Raw genomic sequence first — 18,585 nt, forward strand, 5'->3', positions numbered from 1 at the left:
GAGCTGAAGAGAACAAAGTTTACTTCAGTGGAATTTCATAAAAAATACATCCAGGCAGCTGCCTCCCTGCAGCTGCAAGCCTTGCCTGCCAAAAACCCTGTGGGTGTGGGAGCCCTCCAGCCACAGGTGAACCTTCTTAATCAGCAACCAGGAGCAGGGAAGCTTCAGGATTCTGGGGACCAGACACATCACAAAGCCCCAGACCAGAGACGAAACAGTAATGGTGAGAAAGGGCCCAGGATCCATGGGGACCGAGAGCCATGACACCCACCCGAGACCTGCTCGAAGGCTGGAGCTGGGGCTGAGGCGAGGTCAGGCTCTAAGTCCTGCACGGGGCTCCCCCTGCACAGCCAACCTCTCAGGCCAGGCTTCCCTGGGGCTGGGGAGACTTGGGGTGGAAAGTGGGGGGTGTGTTCTGTAGATTTCCCGTCCTCTCATGCCCCTAACTGTGCCTAGATGGGTGTCTGTTGTGGGTTCCTGTGCCCTGACAACTTCCGGAGCACCAACTGTGCACGCACCAGGCTGCCTGCTCGACCCCCTCTTTCTGGGATTACACAGGATGCACACAGCACCACGCGGGACCCAGGAGGCGCACGCTGAGTGGGCAGCAGATGCTCACCGGCCCAGCCGTGAGCTCCCACCCACCCGGGAGGGCTAACCCAGCCCACAGGGAGAGAGGAGTGATCCCAGGAGGCGGGGGAAAAGGACTGCTGCCTTTACCGGCGCCCCGCCCCCGTCAGCACATCATCCCACTGCCTGTGGGGTCGCTGGGCTCTGCTTTCCCTGGAGGCCCACGGGCTGTGACCAGCCTGTCCAGGGAGAGAACAGCCCGAGTGGTGCCTTTATAGACACGAAGATCCGAGCAGGGTGGAGTTTATAAAGTGACTGATTCAGCTGGGATTCTTCCCCCAGAGCTAGAAGCAAAGTTGCCTGAGGGATGAAACTGCTGAGAAAAGTAGAGTTTAGGGAAGGCAGGGATCCCTTCCCTCGTACTTGGGGAGGAGGGATGTGATTTGGAAGGGAAGATGGAGGAGACAGATAAGGAATGTGCTTTTAGTTTTAATGTCTATTAAATAATTGGTGAGGTAAGAACCAAGGTGTGGGGACCAGACCCCTGTAAAGGCCTGATCCCAGCCTCACACTCAAGCTGCGGCCCACCCAGACGCAGGAGAGTTCTCCGGGCAGCCGGAGCGAAGGCGTGCAGGAGGGCAGCTGTTGCCCTGAGTGTGCGCCACACCGAGGAGAAATGTCCAGCTCCTTCTGACTGGCGGGGTTGGGTCCCCGCAGACCAGGTCCTGCGTTCGCCCCGTGCTCTCCCGTGGAGAACCCCCTTGGCCCTTCTGGTGGAACCCAGGCTGCTGCCGACGGCTCTTCGCGCCCAGGACAGCTGGCCTGGAGGGAGGGGCCGGGCAACACCTCTCAGCGCAACACGGGACGGTAGATCGAGCGTTCTTCAGGAGGGCCCCTCCGGGGAAAGACCTCAGGCCACCCTTCTGCCCTCGAGGCTAGCTGTCTGCCTTCCTCACGCGGTGGAAGAGGTTACAGAAGAGCTCGTACCAGAAGAACACAAAGCCGGTGGAGAGGGCAGCCTTCAGCAGGCTGGGCGCCAGGCCTTTGAAGCAGCCCTGCGCACCCTCCTCTCGCAGCACCTGCCTGGCGCAGTCCAGGAGGCCCTTGTAGCTTCGCACCTGGGGAGAGGAAGGTTCTCCAGTTGAGGAGAGAGGAGGTGATGGCAACATGGGTGTGAGCTCTGTTCTTTTGTCAACACAGAGCCTGGCACGTTCAAGCACCCAATAAATACTTGCTGGACAAAGGAATGAATGCAAAAAAGACAGAATAAGTTAACCTCATTCTTTCTCTTCCAACTGGGCTAATTCAGACTTAACAGATGAAGTGCCTGGAAATCAGCACTGGACAGAGCTCCTTCCTGCCCTGGAGGCTCCCACTGACAGTGGCTCTTAAGGACCCAGAGAGAGCTCTGGACCCTCTTCCCGGGGGTGCCTCTGACCGTGCACCCATCCCTCCTGGTCCCCCTTGGGCAGTAGATCTGAACCGGCCCCTCGTTAGCTCTGAGCCTGACCAGCGCCGCCAGCCTGGCCACCTCCAGTTGACCACAAACTGCTGCTAGACCCGTGTCCCCAAGGCACAGCTCTCCTCAAGCCTCGCTCCCCTCCCAGAGCTCCAGTAACTCCCGATGATGATGCCAATGACATTACAAAGAATCAAGTCCAAGCCCCACGGCGTGGTGTTTGGGGCGTTTCACCATTTGGCCTCAACTTCCCTCCCTGATCTGCCTTTCCCCACTGGTCCACCCTCAGTGCCCGCACACCTCCAGCCACACCTGCTCACGCTAAAGCTCTGTGAGGAGCAGGGCCTCCCTTCTCTGTCTTGAGCTCTCACCAACTCTCCCTATCCAAATTCAAACCATCTTTTCAAGACAAGTTGGTAAGTGGAAGAAGGAGGTTATAAAACCTTGCGTGTAACCCCATTATTGTTAAACATATGTTTACTTATGCAAACGAATAAAACTGCAGCGCGGATGGACCTAGGTGGTGTCATGCTTAGTGAAGTAAGTCAGAGAAAGACAAAGAGCTTATGTTATCACTTTTATGTGGAATCTAAAAACTAAAACAAATTAATGGGACTTCCCTGGTGGTGCAGTGGTTAAGAATCCGCCTGCCAATGCAGGGGACACGGGTTCGAGCCCTGGTCCGGGAAGATCCCACATGCCACGGAGCAACTAAGCCCGTGCGCCACAACTACTGAGCCTGAGCTCTAGAGCCCGCGAGCCACAACAAATGAGCCCCGCCTGCTACAACTACTGAAGCCTGCACGCCTAGAGCCCGTGCTCCACAACAAGAGAAGCCACCGCAATGAGAAGCCCGCACACCACGACAAAGGGTAGCCCCCGCTCGCTGCAACTAGAGGAAGACCCAACGCAGCCAAAATAAACCCCCCCCAAAACGTCATTTGATGCACAGCCCCGTGTCTCAAAAAACTTATATGAACTGTGTCTTGACTTCTAGCAGGTGGAACAGTTCTCAGAGCTTTCTGAGATGCTCTTCCCGGGTTATAATCCTCAAATTTGGCTGGAATAAAATTTTCCGATTCTTTCTTATATCAACTGATTAATTTTTCATCGACACCAGGGACATGCAGGGGCTGAGAGGGCTATGGGGGCGAAAGCTGCCCTATGGACAGGAGCTGACCCAGTTCCTTCATGCGCCCAGTGAGGGGCTGGAATCAGAGCTCTCTGCAGGGGGACATCTCACCTGGCCAAAGGAGGCTCGGGCCTGCTCAAACCCTCCAACCTGCAGCCGCTTCTTGAAGAGGTCCATGGGATACGTGAGGGTCTTGCTGATGACTCCAGCTCCACTGCCACAAAGCAGGTTTTTGAAGTTCTCTGAACCAGAGAAGTGGGATGGAGAGGAAAAATGAGAGAAATGCAATCTAGGGTAAACTTCAAGGTTACACAGTCTAATCCTCGACCAGAAAACCAAAACCTACAAACATCCTCCATCTCAGAAGAATTTAATCCAGGAGCGAGAGAACCAGACACAACCACATTTTCAGCAAGAATGACAACAGACAGGGCTTCCCTAGTGGCGCAGTGGTTAAGAATCTACCTGCCAATGCAGGGAACACGGGTTCGGGCCCTGGTCCGGGAGGATCCCACGTGCCGTGGAGCAACTAAGCCCGTGAGCCACAATTACTGAGCCTGCACTCTAGAGCCCGCGAGCCACAAGTACTGAGCCCACGTGCCACAACTACTGAAGCCCGCGCGCCTAGAGCCCGTGCTCTACAACAAAGAGAAGCCACCGCAATAAGAAGCCTGCGCACTGCAAGGAAGGGTAGCCCCCGCTCACCGCAACTAGAGAAAGCCCGCGTGCAGCAAGACACAACACAGCCATAAATAAATAAATAAATAAATATTAAAAAAAAGAACCAACGCAGCCAAAAAGGTTAAAAAAAAAAAAAAGAATCTGCCTGCCAATGCAGGGGACACAGGTTCAAGCCCGTGTCCGGGAAGATCCCACATGCCGCAGAGCACCTCAGCCCGTGCGCCTCAACTACTGAGCCTGCGCTCTAGAGCCCACGTGCCACAACTACTGAAGCCCGCGCGCCTAGAGCCCCTGCTCTGCAACAAGAGAAGCCACCGCAATGAGAAGCCCGCGCACCGCTATCTGCAACTAGAGAAAGCCCGCGTGCAGCAACGAAGACCCAACGCAGCCAAAAATAAATAAATAAAATAAATAAAATTTTTTAAAAAAAGAATGACAATGGACTGCTGATTGGACAGGCCGGTGGCAGAAGGGGTGTGAGCCTTTAACAGTAATCACCCCAGCTGGAGGCAATAATGGCCTGCAGGCTCTGCCCTGCGACTCAGTACAAGGCTTGGGAGGAAATAGGATGCCCATCCCCCTCCCCAGAGTCCCCAAACGAAAACCAAACCCAACACATAAGCAAAACCAGGCTGTCTGCAAGTTGGACCTTTGACAAAAATGAAAACCATGACCGGTAGTTGGAAATAACAGTGGCAAGAGCCGAAAGAAATAAAGTCATCTGTGAGTGAATGGATTTGTTTTGTTGGCTGTATTACAGAGCTGGGGGTTCAGAGATCTGTGGTGTCTTAGCTTCTGCAGGGAAACTTTATTTCCTACCTGATTCAGAAAGAGATGCTATGGCTTGGGAGAGGGGCAGAGTGGGACCCAGATTCCCTTTCCCGTGAGGCCAGTCTCACCGTTTTTCTTTCCTTCGGCTGGCATGGCCCACTCATACGCGTGCTTCAAGGAGCTGTAGAAGGAGAACTGGAACCCGGCGTAGGGGAAGATGGCGATCAAGGTGGGGTTCAAGCCTTTGTAGAAGACCAAGGGGCCTTCGGTCCTGTACATGGTCACCACGGCGTTTCGCAGGGTTTTATAGACCTGGACACCACACATGCAATGATGAGCGACGTCGCTTCAGCCCGAGAACCCAGCCCACCAGGTATATTTCCCCTTGTCCAGAAACCAGCTACTAGGAGCATTACTTCTCCTACCAGGAGGACAAAGAAACTGCTGGACAAAAATTCCAAGGGTTGGACTGTCTGGCAGCTCCCCTTCTAGCTATTTACACGACTGAGATATGCCAAGGAGTGCACAAAAGTATGCAGAACAGCAAGAGGTGTGAAGTCCACCCTTGGGTGATCGGTTATATAAATTACGGCACACCTGTTCAAAAGAACATATTGTAGCAATTACAACAGGAAGATGCAATCTAGATGATCGATAGGGAAGACTCCCCCAGATATACAGTTAAGTGAACCCAGCAGGACATGAAGAGCAGGCACAGTGTCTGTGGAGGAAACAAACTGTATGCAGAGACTATCCCCCACAAGGATACACATGAAAGGAGGAACAGTAACATTATTACCTCCACAGCGGGAAACAGGGGGACAGGGGAGGGAAGGGGGAAGAAGGAGATTCGCTGTCACCATTTTATGCTATTTGGATTTTTTGCCATATGCATATGCTTAACCTTTCTGGAACCATCAACAGGTGATGTTTATGCACGAAGAGCCACTGATTTTTTAGTGCACTTCTATTCGACATATATTCTTTGCAGTGGACCAGAGGGGCTGAATCTGCCTGGCTGTGGGTGCGGGAAGCACTGCACTGACAAGAGGGTGACTGAGGGCAAGTCTGTACTGAGCGGGGACAGTACACACTTGGCTCCCAGATGCTGGCAGCCACATTGAAGGCTTTTGCCCTGGGGACTTGCATGAAAGGGCCGGGCCTCAGAGGAAGGCCATCGGACAACAAGCCTGCCCTCGTGCCAGAGTCCCACTCTGCTTTCTGTGTCCCCTCTTAACCAAGCTGGCAGCCAAGAGTCACCAGACATTGAGGAAAGCCTCCCCCAAAACAGAGGCCAAAATGATTGATGAGGGGCAGGAGAAGTCATTTGGAAGGAAGAGACAGTATAGATAGCAGAAGAAAACTACAGAAAAAAGAAACCACCCACGAAATTTTAACTAATATCCTGAGACCACAGAGAAGGCATCACCTTCATGATAAAAGCAGAGGGTCAGAGAAAGACAAATATCATATGATATCGCTTATATGTGGAATCTAAAAAAAATGGTACAAGTGAACTTATTTACAAAACAGAAATAGAGGGCTTCCCTGGTGGCGCAGTGGTTGAGAATCTGCCTGCCAATGCAGGGGACACGGGTTCGAGCCCTGGTCTGGGAAGATCCCACATGCCGCGGAGCAACTAAGCCCGTGAGCCACAACTACTGAGCCTGCGCGTCTGGAGCCTGTGCTCCGCAACGGGAGAGGCCGCGACAGTGAGAGGCCCGTGCACCGCAATGAAGAGTGGCCCCCGCTCGCTGCAACTGGAGAAAGCCCTCGCACAGAAACGAAGGCCCAACACAGCCAAAAATAAATAAATAAATAAATAAATAAATAAATAAATAAATAAATAAATAAAAAACCAGAAATAGAGTCACAGATGTAGAAAACATACGGTTACCAAGGGGGAAAGGGGGCGGGAGGGATAAACTGGGAGATTGGGATTGACATATACACACTACTATATATAAAATAGATAATAGGGACTGACTGCATAGCACAGGGAACTCTACTCAATACTCTGTAATGACCTATATGGGAAAAGAATTTTAAAAAGAGTGGATATATGTATATGTATAACTGATTCACTTTGCTGTACAGCAGAAACTAACACAACATTGTAAATCAACTACACTCCAATACAAATTAATTTTAAAAAATTTTAAAATAAAAAAAAATAAAAGCAGAGGATCTATTTTAAAAAGAGGTAAGATTCAGACAAGAAAAAGCTCTTGAGAGAAAATCTTTGTGACTCTGAGTTGGGCAAAGGTTTCTTCGGTAAAACACCAAAAGCAAAATCCATAAAAGAACAAATTGATAAATGGAACTTCATCAAAATTAAAAACATGTGCTCTTCAAAAGATACTGTAAGGAAAGGAAAAGACAGCCACAGACTCAGAAAATACTTGTAAAATAAAAACCACCCAACACAAAAATGGACAATCTGAACAGATACTTCACCAAAGAAGGTATATAGATGGCAAATAAGCACGTAAAAGGACGCTCAACATTAAAGAAATTTAAATTAACCACGATGAGATACCACTATTCACACCATTTAGAACGGTTAAAATTTAAAATACAAAACGAATAATACTAAGTATTCGTGAGGATAAGGAGCAGTTGGACCTGCTGGTGGGAAGGCAAAACGGCACAGCCGTGCAGGAGACAGCTTGCCTTTTTCTTATACAATGAAACACTCCTTACCATACAACCAGCAATCCCACCCCTAGGAATTTACCCAAGAGAAATGAAATGTTCACACAGTAACCTATATGTGAATGTTTATAGTGGCTTTATTCATAACACCCCAAACTGGAGAACAACCCCAAAGTCTCTGAACTAATAAACCACAATCCTTCCACACAATGGAATATTACTCAGCAATAAAAAGGAGCCAGCTACTCACAGGCACCCCATGGACACATCTCAAATGCATCTACCAAGTGAAGGGAGCCAACTCAAACGACTACACAGGGCATAACTCCATTTATGTAACATTCTGGAAAAGGCAGAACTTCAGACAGAAAACAGACCAGTGGTTACTGAAGGCTGGAGGTGGGGAGGGACAAACTACAAAGGGCAGGAGGAAATCAGGGGGTGATGGAACTTTTGTTTTATATCTTGATTGTGGTAGTGGTTACGTGACTGTATGCATTTGTCAAAAGTCACAGAACTGTACGCTAACAAGAGTGGATTTTACTGTGCATGTAAGTTATGCTTTAATAAACCTGACTAAAACAAACAAACCAAAGACAGTTCTTAGGAACCAACATATGTTAGCAGACGTTGTTTAAACTCAATAGAGGGCCCAAATGATAAAAGTAAGGAAACCTCCCAGAATGGTAAATAAAAGATGTCAATCAGAGGATCAATCCAGGATGTCTAGTGTCCAACTGACATGAATTCTAGAAAGAAAGAAAAAGAAAAAAACAGAGGGCAGGCAATTGTGAATAAATAATTCGTGACCATTTTCCAGGCATGAAGAACATGTGTCCAGACTAAAGGGCCCAGGAAGTGCCCATCACAATGAATGAAAGAGACCCGCCCTGGGGCACTCCACTGGTAAATTTCTAGAATGCCAGGGATCAAGAAAAGATCCTGAGGGACTTCCCTGGTGGTCCAGTGGTTAAGACTCCACGCTTCCACTGCAGGGGGCGTGGGTTCGAGCCCTGGTTGGGGACCTAAGATCCCACGTGCCGCACGGTGGGGCCACAAAAAAGTTAAAAAAAAAAAGAAAAGAAAAGATCCTGAAAGTTCCCAAGAGTGCGAAGTGGATGGCTTCATATAAAGGGTTAGTCATCAGGATGGTTCTGGACGCCTCTTCAGCGATACTGAGAGCTACCTAGAATTCTACACCCAGATCATCAGTTAAGTGTAAGGGGAAAATAAAGGCATTTTCTATCAGGCTTCTGTAAGGAAGCTATACCTCAGGATGTGCTCCACCAAAATGAGGGACTAATCAAGAAAGAGAAGACATGGGCTCCTACGTGAGAATTCCTAAGAGAATAGCTGGCCATAGTCCTGGAGCAAACAGTCCAGATCGAAGCCATAGGGTGAAGGGTTCAAGGGTGGGGGGCTCTAGGAGGGGCTCCATAAAAACATGGGACTGATGACCACAGGCTCACCCTATCGGGAGATTGTTTGAAAGTGAATTTGTGATAAGCATGTAGAAAGCGAAACAAATAAAATACAAAGCAATTGCCAACTTCAGGAAAGACAAAAATACAAAAGAAAACATAATCATAATATATTTTGAGGCTCAGCAGTAACATTTACATAATCATAATAGCATAAACACTGAGTACTGATTTAGCCAAAAATCTATTAATCAGTTGTACTGTACTCAGGTGAGGAAGCATAAGCACACCCAAGGGTGATGGAAAAGAGTTAAATTCTCATCTTCCATAGTAGTCAGTAGTTAATGTCTATAATTTAAAACTGAGAAGGAAAGGAAGAAAGAGAAAGAGCATGTTACTTTGAATTAGGAAGTAAATTACGGAAGAAGCACACAAATATTAAAAGTGGTTGCCTCTGGGGAATAGAATCAGGGGGGAGGCTGGTGTTTTTTCACTATAATTCATGAAGAACTATCTGTCTTTTTAACCTTTATACACCTTATAGATTATTTATTTATTTATTTATTTATTTATTTATGGCTGTGTTGGGTCTTCGCTGCTGCGCGCAGGCTTTCTCTAGTTGCGGTGAGCGGGGGCTACTCTTCACTGCGGTGCGCAGGCTTCTCATTGCGGTGGCTCCTTTTGTTGCAGAGCACGGGCTCTAGGCGCGCGGGCTTCAGTAGTTGTGGCTCACAGGCTCTAGAGAGCAGGCTCGGTAGTTGTGGTGCACGGGGTTAGTTGCTCCATGGCATGTGGGATCTTCCCGGACCAGGGCTCGAATCCGTGTCCCCTGCATTGGCAGGTGGATTCTTAACCGCTGCGCCACCAGGGAAGCCCAGATTACTGATTTTTTAAGAAATGTGAGGATTTACACTATGGATGCTACTAGTCTAAAGAAGGTGGAGAGTTTTGCAATTTTTAAATAAATCTTTTCGCCTCACTTTCACACACAATTTTCCAGTCATTCCAGAATCTACAATCCAACATCTCAATTGTCTAAGCCTAAGAAGAAATATGCTATTCTTTTCTTAATGATGTTTTCCCTTTTTTCTTCTCATAGACTTGTACTGAAGGTTGGAAAGTAACGGAAGAGGATTACAGCACACGCAGAACAGGGAACCGCAGGACTGTCACCAGCCATTCTCTTCATCCCAGCAGGCACCATGTTGCCGAGGTCTGTCCCCTCTATAAACATCCTTCCCCTCCATTTCTCTACTCCGTTCCTAGGACCCCTCGTCTCATTTCTCCACCAGGGCAGTCACCCCAAACCTCTATTTTCCACTGCAGTGTCACACAGAGTGACCCAGCTCTCATGCCCCAGTCATTTTCTTCTAGACTGTTTCTGGGGCACTTTGCATTTCTGAACCAAAAAATTTATCAGAATGTCTCCTAAACAAAAGAGGTCCCCCAACCCAGGATCTCCACCCCAGGCAACACAAAAAACTGGCAGAGCTGAAACCACAGTTATTCTTAGCTGGTCCCAGATTAAATTCTTAAGCAAAACGTCATTCCCCACCAACAGTATCCTACACTATTCTTTTTTTTTTTTTTTTTTTTAATTTATTTATTTATTTATTTATTTTTGGCTGTGTTTGGTCTTCGTTTCTGTGCGAGGGTTTTCTCCATTTGCGGCGAGCGGAGGCCACTCTTCATCGCGGTGCGCAGGCCTCTCACCGTCGCGGCCTCTCCCGTTGCGGAGCACAGGCTCCAGACGCGCAGGCCCAGCAGTTGTGGCTCATGGGCTTAGTCGCTCCGCGGCATGTGGGATCCTCCCAAACCAGGGCTCGAACCCGTGTCCCCTGCATTGGCAGGCAGATTCTTACCCACTGCGCCACCAGGGAAGCCCTACACTATTCTTATGTATGTCCAGGAAACAGAGATTATGGTGAGCAGAGGGGGGATGGTGCATCTATGAGGGTTTTTTGTTTGTTTTTTTTTTTTAATTAATTAATTAATTAATTAATTTATGGCTGTGTTGGGTCTTCGTTTCTGTGCGAGGGCTTTCTCTAGTTGTGGCAAGCGGGGGCCACCCTTCATCGCGGTGCGCGGGCCTCTCACTATCACGGCCTCTCTTGTTGCGGAGCACAGGCTCCAGACGCGCAGGCTCAGTAATTGTGGCTCACGGGCTCAGCTGCTCCGCGGCATGTGGGATCTTCCCAGACCAGGGCTCGAACCCGTGTCCCCTGCATTGGCAGGCAGATTCTCAACCACTGAGCCACCAGGGAAGCCCCTATTTGAGGGTTTAATCCCTTGCTTTCACTCAGTCAGTTCTTCCTTGAGTCTGACTCAAGGAGCCCATTTCCTCCAATCCATTCTTTCTGGAAACCAAAACCTCCCTCCCAATAATACAGCGATAGGATCTCAAGTCTCACTTTCCCAGACACCTTCCCCGTGCCGATCTGGTATTTCCTCTGTTTCCCCTGCAGGTTCTGTGTCCCCCGTGAGGTTGTGAGCACCTTGCCTGGTGCCAGGCACCATCACGGGTTTCAGGAACAGGCTGAAGGACGGCCCGAAAACCCCAGGCCGCCCCGGCTTTGTTCCCTCTAAGGAAAACAGCCCCCACCCTGGGACGCCCTCCGTCCCTTGGGCGCCCCTCCTCTGGCCCGGCCACTCACCCTGGGCTCACCCTGAGCTGCAAAGCGGGTGCGTAGCACGTCCACAGGATGCACGGCGAGGGTGGCCACACAGGCAGACAGGCCGCCACACACAAAATGCACGGAGAAGTCTCGGGCATCGCGCACGCTGGCCCTGTGCACCAGCTCGGTGAGCACTTCAAACGACAAAAACTGCAAGAGTTGTGACAGTGTCATGGAAAACACCTCCCGAATGTACCCGTGACCCAGGCGGGGCCTATCCTAGGGACCAGGAGATACTCTTCTTGAGTAGGGTCAGAATACAATAAACACATAACTTTGTGCAAAGCTCAGATGCCCTTTCATACTCTGAGCAGAGCCAAATACCCAAGGGTTAAGAAAATACATGAGAAAATTTTTGTATCAGAAAATTCTACTTGGGGGCCTTTCCTGGTGGTCCAGTGGCTGAGACTCCGCACTCCCAATGCAGGGAGCCCAGGTTCAATCCCTGGTCAGGGAACTAGATCCCACATGCTGCAACTAAAAAAAAAGATCCTGCATGCCGCAACTAACACCCCAACGCAGCCAAACAAATAAATAAATATTAAATTAAAAAAAAAAGAAAATTCTACTCGGGAATTCCCTGGCAGTCCAGTGGTTAGGACTCGGTGTTCTCACTGCCGTGGCCCCGGGTTCAATCCCTGGTGGGGGAACTACGATCCCGCAAGCTGCATGGCGAGGCCAGAAAAAAAAAAAAAGAAAGAATAAAAAAGAAAATTCTACTCATCACTTAGTTTTCTGAGAACTGGGAAAAGATGGCCATTATCTGATTCTAGGCTGGGGACCCGTTTAATGCAGCTGGCAGTGGCCCTGTCTGAGAAACATTCTGCCCTGGAGCTGAAATTCTGTCGGGAGAATCCCACATATTCCATATTCTGTGGTGTAAGCCCTCCTTGGGCTCAGATCCTTCTCCAGCCAACTCAAGATGGCCTGGGGTCCTGAGAGCACACGTTGCTGCATTTACCCATCAGGATGCAGCATCCGTGTGCTGGGCGCGGAGATGGTGCGGCAGGGGCTCGTGACCTGAGCAATCACTGCGATGTCATACGAAGAACAGGCAGGGACGGCTCTGCCACTCTCTAGCTAGTGACGTTGGTTGGACTAATTACTTAAGCTCTCTCTGCCTCAGTCTTCTCATCTGTAAAATAAGGATGACAACAGAACCTACCAGAGGACTGTTGTAAGGTGGCAGATGTGAAGTGCTTCGCCCGGGGCCTGGCCCCCTGTGAGCACTGTGTGGGGCTGGCTATTTCCATCACCACCACTGTACGGCTACAGACTAGACGCCATGGGGTAAACTGGCGCTCAGCTGAACAAACTCATGAGCAAGAGTCAAGAAGCCTGGATCCTAATCCTAGCCTCGCCACCTACAAGCTGTGTGGCCTCAGGCAGCTCACTCAACCTCTCTGCGACCCACGTAACACCTGCTCCACCTTCCTCACAGTGCTGTTCGGAAGTTCAAAGGACGCACAGACGTGAATAATGCTATTTTGAAAAATGAAAAGCATTTGTATCGCCATTTGCTAAGCCCCTCTGGGCTGGGTGTCAAGACAGTATCCTAGGTGCAGCACCTCATATTCAGTGGGTGCTAAGTCTCCAGGGCTGGGGGACGTGGGGAAGCCAATGTCTATAGTACAGCTCAGTCTGACTATGTCTTCAATTTGTCAGGTAGCTTCCCAGCCAAGACGAGTGAGCAGTGTGTGACCGCCTCCTGCTGCCCTACCCCGGGCAGCCCGGGTGCACGCCTCACCACCCTGGGCTCCCCCATTGGGCAATGTGACCCCAGGGTCCTGGCCGCTTCCCCTGCCACCTACTTGGACAGCTCCATAGCCTATGGAGAGAAGCTGGGCTGGGATGTGTCCTTTCCAGAATGCTGTTGGGCCCTCCTCTTGCAAAATCTGTCTTCCAGCCTGCAGGATTCCGTGGTATTTCGCGTTGGGGTCACTGCTAGACAGGCGCTCAATCTGAAGCTAGGAATCAAGATAAGAATGGTCAGGATGATGAGGAATTTCAGAGAAGGTAACAAAGGCAACAAAGTGCTTCTCCTTGACAAAATTGCAAGCTCTAGGAACTGCTTTGACAAAAAAGAGTGAACTTGTCCTCTGGCCCATTACACAGAAAAAGGGGAAAAGGGTACCTGGAAACGGATCTTGATGACATCCAAGGGGCTGATCAGCACCCGAGTGACAAGTCCAGACACAGACCCAGCCACGGCCACCTCGAGATTGGAGACATTCCTGCCGTCTGCTCTGGGGTCATAGCCCACCATCCCTGCCTGTGGCCCATACAATGTCCATCAGCTTCAGGCTAAATGCAAGAGACACGGAGTAAACACCAGAGCAAGGTCTTAGGGTCCCGGCGCACACATCACTCCTCAGAGCAGTCCTCCCGGACCAGCCCCCAAAGCAGCGCCCACATCCCTTCTCTCTCCTTATCCTGCTTTATTCTTCTTTAGACCATTTATATACCAGACATTGATTTCATACATTTGTTTCTTGTCTCTCTCCCCCATTAGAATTCAAGCCCATGAAAACACGGCGTTGGTCTCATTCATCCATCCCTGCAACTCCAGTGCCCGGAAGAGAGCCCACCACAGTAACTGCTCATAATATTTGCTGATGGAGTGAATGAACAGGCTTGGTAGGAAACAGTTCACTTCCGGAGATCAGCTGGCTTTCCAAGACACCTGGCTTTATGGCCAGCTCCTGCCTGAGGTGAAATCCCAGGCTGCGTGAGCGTGAGGGCAGAGCCCCCTCAAGCTGAGTGCAGAGGGGGAACCTCAGACACACGGGCTCCAGGAACGGCGCCTGGGATTCTCTAACGAGCCGCCATGATCCGAAGGGCCCTGAGCCCTTCTGCACCTCCCTCCTCTATTCTCTGCACACAGCGCAGGCCCGCCCACAGCAGTGGAGCCGAGTTACGCTGTGAAATGATGCAGGCCCACCTCTTCAACCTCCCCCTGGACCACGGTTCAGTCTCTTCAGCCAGGGTGGGCTCAGTGCTTCTGAGCAGTTCCTAGAAAACGCTGTTCACGTTCCTATCTACCGGCCCATCCCTGGACCTGCTGTTCCCATGTCTGAACTGCAGCCCCACCCTTCCCTAGACTGGTTCCTCTCACCTTCCAGGGGTCAGCTAAAGAGCATCCCCTCCAGAAGATGTACTCATGTCCTTTCTAGCATTCACAGCACTTGTTAAGGTGCTGTCCTCCCCGCCCACAGGAGGCAGGCTCCATACAGGTAGGGACTCAGCCTAGTTACACTGGTATCTCCAGAGACCCACACGGTGCCTGGCATGCCCCAAAGCCTCTAAAAACAATGACTGAATAAATGATTAAAAACCAAGTAACTGGGACTTCCCTGGTGGTGCAGTGGTTAAGAATCCGCCTGCCAATGCAGGGGACACAGGTTCGAGCCCTGGTCCGGAAAGATCCCACATGCCGCGGAGAAGCTAAGCCCGTGCACCACAACTACTGAGCCCGTGTGCTGCAACTACTGAAGCCCGTGCGCTGCAACTACTGAAGCCCATGCGCCTAGAGCCCGTGCTCCGCAACAAGAGACGCCACCGCAATGAGAAGCCCGCGCACCACAACGAAGAGTAGCCCCCGCTCACCGCAACTGGAGAAAGCCCGTGCGCAGCAATGAAGACCCAACGCAGCCAAAAAAAACCCCCAAAAAACCAAGTAACTTAGAGATTATAAAAATAATAGTGACTTTGTAGAAAGAGAGAGAAGAGAGACAGAGAGAAAAGAACCCATCATCTTAACACTTTTTACTTCACATATTCCCTTCTGGTTTTTTTCCGGTACATGGCTTTTAAAACGCAAAATGTCATAAGCATGATTCCATGTTGCTACAAGATCTTCATAAATATCATTGTAAATGGCTAGATCATATTACATTGAGTAGCTGTGTCATAATTTTTTGGGCACTGGGGTGTTTTAGAAACTAAATATTTAAAAACTATCTAATTCCAGGGACTTCCCTGGCGGTCCAGTGGTTAAGTCTCCATGCTTCCACTGCAGGGGGCACGTTCGATCCCTGGTTGGGGAACTAAGATCCCGCATGCCATGCAGTATGGCCAAAAAACCCCAAAAATCTAATTCCATTTTTACCTAGAGCAGACCTCAACGCTAATGACACTTTAGAATGGAGAATTCTTTGTAGTCGGGGGCTGTCCTGAGCATTGCAGGGTGTTTAGCAGCACCCTGGTCTCTGCCCACCAGATGCCAGTATCCCCACGCTCCCCTTGTGACAATCAAAAATGTCTCCAGACATTGACAAATGTCTCCTGGGGTGCAAAATTGCCCGATTGAGAACTGTTGTTCTAGAGAAATACTAGAATGTATGTGTAAAATGTCATGCGTTGCATCACTATTTATAAAACTGGATATAATGCAAATGATTATAAATAGAGGGATGGACACTAAGTCACCTCCATGCAATGGGACACCATGCAGCTGTTAAAAGAATGAGTGGACTTCCCTGGTAGCACAGTGGTTAAGAATCCGCCTGCCAATGCAGGGGACACATGTTTGACCCCTGGGCGGGGAAGATCTCACATGATGCAGAGCCCGTGCGCCACAACTACTGAGCCTGAGCTCTAGAGCCCTCAAGCCACAACTACTGAAGCCTGTGCGCCCTAGAGCCCACGTGCCACAACTACTGACCCCACGTGCTGCGACTACTGAAGCCTGCGTGCCTAGAGCCCGTGGTCCACAACAAGAAAAGACACAGCAATGAGAAGCCTGCGCACCGTAACGAAGAGTAGCCCCCGCTCGCCACAATAGAGAAAGCCCGCGTGCAGCAACGAAGACCCAACACAGCCAAAAATTTTAAAAAAAGATTAAAAAAAAAAAAAAAAAGAATGAGCCAGAGCTAAACACACACTGGAAAAGACGTCCACAATTGACTAAAACATGAAAAAAGCAGGTTTCAGAACAGTATGTCTAGTGTAACCCCACTTTTGCAAAAGAAAAACAGCAAGACCTACATACACCCTCAACAGTCGTATAAAGCATAGCAGAAAAGTCTATAAGGACACACACCAACAGGTTGGTAAGGTTACCTTTGGGGGTAGGGTTGGCAACGGAAGAGGGAAGGCAGATCTCCTCCCCCCTACTTTATTTATTTTTTTTCCACGCCTCGTGGCATGTGGGATCTTAGTTCCCCAAGCAGGGATCGAACCCGGGCCCCCTGCAGTGGAAGCAATGCGTCCTAACCACCAGACAGCCAGGGAATTCCCTCCCTTTTTCTTTATACAATTCTACGTTGCTTGAATTCATTATGGCCCCCCCAAACCCCAATTAAAAGTAAATATAAAATGATTTTAGAAGAGACCTCAGAATTAATCTAGTTCTTGAATACCTTTAGTAACAGGGAAATCAGGGCCCACACAGTGACACCTTCACCCCATTGTTTCTTTTTCTCTTCTCACCCTCCCTGGAATCTGTCCGCACCATTCCCTTAGCCCCAAGCCCTCACTTTTCTGAAACTACCAAAATAGCACTCCAATCCATCCTTAAAATTAACAAGACATTTCCATGGGGCTCGATCGGCAAAGTATTGTAAAATAACATTTATTGAAAGTCTAATGGGGGAATTCCCTGGCGGTCCAGTGGTCAGACTTGGCACTTTCACTGCTGGGGCCTAGGTTCGATCACTGGTCAGGGAACTAAGATCCCGCAAACCACGCAGCACAGTCATAAACAAAAAAAGAGAAAAAAGTCTAATGGTATGAAATCTCCCGACTCCCGCCAGGAATGTGCCCATTCCTTGGTAACTTCTCCCCAGACCCTCAAACGAGGAGATCTCGGCTTTCCCATCAACTTCTCTGTGACATTAACTCAAGCTGCTACTCCCCAGGCACCTGTGAGGAGCAGTTTAAACGTGAAGCAGGTGATTGAGAGGCAAAGCCTCTCCGGTGGTTGCCCAGAGAGTGCTCAGGTCACACTGAGCAGTGTCAGATCCCTACTGTCAGGGAGGGAAGGAGGCATTTCTACATATAAGCAGCTCTGCATAGCTGGACATAACCTTAACGTCAGATCAAGAAGCCTGAGTCAAAATTCTGTCTCTCTCATGTACCTTGGGCAGGTTTATTTAACCTAGGCTCAGCTTTTTCTTCTGGAAAATGGGAATGATGGCGGCCCTGCCTAGCCAGATTCCTGGGAGGACCACACGAGATACTGTATGTGATAAGCTCTGTCAAAAAGGTAAAAATCCTTATACACGTGAAAGGTCTTGTTAAATATAATTCAGTAGTGGCCTTACTTTTTCTGCTTGTTCAAAATTTCCTTCTTGTACCAAAAAGCCTTGATATTTATCTAAAGAGACAAAATAAACATGAAATATGATTATATGCATGATATAATAAAGTACTCACAAGAAAGGGGGCCGCTGGTGTGAGTGGCAGGGCGGGTGTGTGTGTGTGTGTGTGTGTGTCTGTCGTGCCACCCCTCTTTTTACTGCGAAGCTCCTGGGGTTCAGGTATGCGGGTGCCCCGCGGTGAGCGTGTGTGCCCGTGAGCCCACGTGCTCAGCTGAGGCTCTCTGCAGATGTCCCCGCGTATGGACACAAGTGTCCACGTGCGCTCCAGGATGTGTTTTTTCTCCCCGAGTCCGAGAAAACGCCCACAAGGGGGTCACCCGCATGTACAGGTGCCCCGGGTGTGTCCAGGGTTTTGCTTCCTGCGTCCCTGAAGATGCTTCTCAGATCAGACGCGACACGTGTGGGTACAGTCCCCGCCCCCGCGTGAGTACCTGCGCGTGTAGGCGCCCCCGGGCAGCGGGGGTGCAGCTCCCCGAGCTGAGTGCCAGGAGGGCGGAGGAAGAGGTCACTCACCCGGCTCCGGAGGCGCGGCCCGGCTCCCCGAACTCTCTTCTCTCCCTCCCTCCTCACGCAGTCTAACGGCAAAACTTAACTGCGCTTGGCAGTAACTGACGGGCTTGTGGGCCAATCACCGCGCAGCTTCCGACAGACGCTGGACCAACGGTTGTACAGTAGTCACCCGACCAACGCCTATTGCAAGGCGTCGCTGGGTAATGTAGTCCTCCGCTACTGAGGCCGGTCCCCTACGAGGCGCAGAGCCTGCTGGGAGATGTAGGCCCTCGGCGTGCGCATGCGCAAGTGTTACCCACGCGTTGAAAGGAGGAGGGTCCGGAAGCCAGGCTCCGCCGTTGGAGGTCGCCGCGCTGAGTGGCGTGTGCCTTGGATCAGAGTGCTGACGGGC

At 50.1% G+C, this 18,585-nt stretch overlaps 1 protein-coding gene across 5 annotated transcripts; it reads right to left on the bottom strand.

Moving 5' to 3' along the window:
• Positions 1-1,046: 1,046 nt before the first annotated feature.
• Positions 1,047-18,349, bottom strand: SLC25A19 (solute carrier family 25 member 19). Of its 5 annotated transcripts, none has more exons than XM_082443261.1 (8): positions 18,198-18,349; positions 17,628-17,680; positions 13,499-13,668; positions 13,176-13,331; positions 11,355-11,498; positions 4,742-4,925; positions 3,273-3,403; positions 1,047-1,804 (listed from the first exon to the last, which is right to left on the bottom strand). In XM_082443261.1, exons 3-8 carry the CDS (start codon positions 13,628-13,630, stop codon positions 1,592-1,594), a joined length of 960 nt encoding a protein of 319 aa, XP_082299387.1. In that variant the 5' UTR covers positions 13,631-13,668; positions 17,628-17,680; positions 18,198-18,349; the 3' UTR covers positions 1,047-1,591. The 5 variants fall into 5 exon arrangements, with proteins under 5 accessions (XP_082299387.1, XP_082299386.1, XP_082299388.1 ...); XM_082443260.1 differs by having other exon boundaries at positions 11,344-11,514; XM_082443262.1 differs by having other exon boundaries at positions 1,047-1,688; positions 11,344-11,514; positions 18,198-18,348.
• Between the last annotated feature and the right edge of the window lie 236 nt (positions 18,350-18,585).

Source organism: Balaenoptera physalus (genome assembly GCF_965194825.1).
Source record: "Balaenoptera physalus genome assembly, chromosome: 20".
NCBI lineage: Eukaryota > Metazoa > Chordata > Mammalia > Artiodactyla > Balaenopteridae > Balaenoptera > Balaenoptera physalus.

Bases quoted from the DNA above. Each gene is read 5' to 3' on its own strand.
- SLC25A19 (XM_082443260.1), bottom strand. From the start codon at position 13,630: ATGGTGGGCTATGACCCCAGAGCAGACGGCAGGAATGTCTCCAATCTC. The intron at 11,515-13,175 runs GTAGGTGGCAGG...CAACTCTTGCAG, and splicing joins TAGGCTATGGAGCTGTCCAA to TTTTTGTCGTTTGAAGTGCT. The intron at 1,805-3,272 runs GTGAGATGTCCC...TCCTTTGTCCAG, and splicing joins CCCGAGCCTCCTTTGGCCAG to CAAGTATTTATTGGGTGCTT.